The 1,375-nt window shown below is 39.3% G+C and overlaps 1 protein-coding gene across 1 annotated transcript in view; it reads right to left on the reverse strand.

Annotated features, from left to right (window-relative positions):
* The window catches only part of LOC105448715 (uncharacterized protein PF11_0207-like), a 3,417-nt gene extending 2,803 nt beyond the window's left edge, over window positions 1-614 (reverse strand). The window contains exon 1 of the mRNA XM_011687459.1: window positions 263-614. Within this exon, the coding sequence (XP_011685761.1) occupies window positions 263-614 (352 nt within the window). The remainder of the gene's footprint in view (window positions 1-262) is intronic.
* Window positions 615-1,375: the final 761 nt, after the last annotated feature.

Here is a 1,375-nt window from a genome sequence, read left to right on the forward strand (position 1 = left end):
CTCTTCCGATCTATTAGGGCAGCTGCCCATTCCTTCCCTTCTTTTCTATCCTTTCTCGTTCTTTCTGGCACTCTTACCCCTTTAATTATTATGTTACACCTTCTCTCTTCCCTATCCTTTTCCACTACCCACCTCTTAATTTTATCCACTTCCCTATCACTCAGCCTTCCTCCGCTTGACCTCCCTGTGACACTGCTTCTTCCTGATCTATAACTGTAAATACTTCTTCCATCCTCTCTCTCACTCCCCTCTCCACTTGTACCTCCTTCTTCTATACCTGCCTTTTCCCAGTTCTCCAATTCTGTCGTTCTCTCCTCTAATCTCGAAATCTTTTTCTCGCATTCCTTTATTATTTCTTTCAAACCCTTTATTTCCTCCCTCACTGTTTCCTTTTCCTCTTTCCATGCCTTAACCTCTTCCTTTACAATCGCTTTTACTTCCTCGATAATCCTCTGTCTTTCCTCCTTTCCTAGTCTCTCTTCTCCTATCTTAAACGTTACTTTTTTCTCCTTACTTCCTATATTCTCCACCACTAATTTTCGCTGTTTCTCTTCCTGCCTCGTTCTGCTTACCTTTCCCGCTCTTTCCGAGCCACCGGTATCCCTGCCCGCCATAACCTCACTTCCCCTGTCCTCTTAATCTCCTCTATCTCACGTTTTTCCTCATCCCTACCTTTGCCTTTATCTCCTCCGCTTTTCCGTCTTTTCTCTTCTCCGAATCCTACCCACACTTACTTTCTCTTCTCCTCAATCTCTAAATATCTTACTCTACACTACGCACTCGCTCACGCTGCACACGCTCTCATTCACGCCATCTAACCAAGTCCAATTGTAATAGTAAAAAATAAATAAATATAAATAAAAAACAAAATAAAGAAATAATGTAAAAAATGTAAATAATATTAAATTATAAAAAAATAAAATGTAAATGAAATAAACAAAAATAAATTACGTAAAAAATATTTAAAAAATAGATATAATATGTAATTTTTGAACTGGCCTTCTGTGATTTTTATTAATTGCAGGAGTAATATTTATATAACTATTATCGCGTACCATTAAATATTAATATATACAGGGTGATTCAGAATAACCCCGGTGTCCCTGAAAAGACGTATTCTTGACTCAATTCTAAGACGATTTTTCCTTTACAAAAATTTTGTCTGAAGTTTAGTTTTCAAATTATAACAAGAAATAGTTAGCAAATTACGGGCCGCGTACGGATGGTAGGCAGGGGCGGCGCAACTTACTGTCCGCCGGCAGGCGGTACGCGGGACTGTCGCGACGATCAGCTGACTACACGCGCGCATAAACATGCGTTTACATTCTCTCTCTCTCTCTCTCTCTCTCTCTATGTTTTTTCACACACACACACA

This window comes from Wasmannia auropunctata, unplaced genomic scaffold, assembly GCF_000956235.1.
Source record: "Wasmannia auropunctata unplaced genomic scaffold, wasmannia.A_1.0 LD336083.1, whole genome shotgun sequence".
Lineage (NCBI taxonomy): Eukaryota > Metazoa > Arthropoda > Insecta > Hymenoptera > Formicidae > Wasmannia > Wasmannia auropunctata.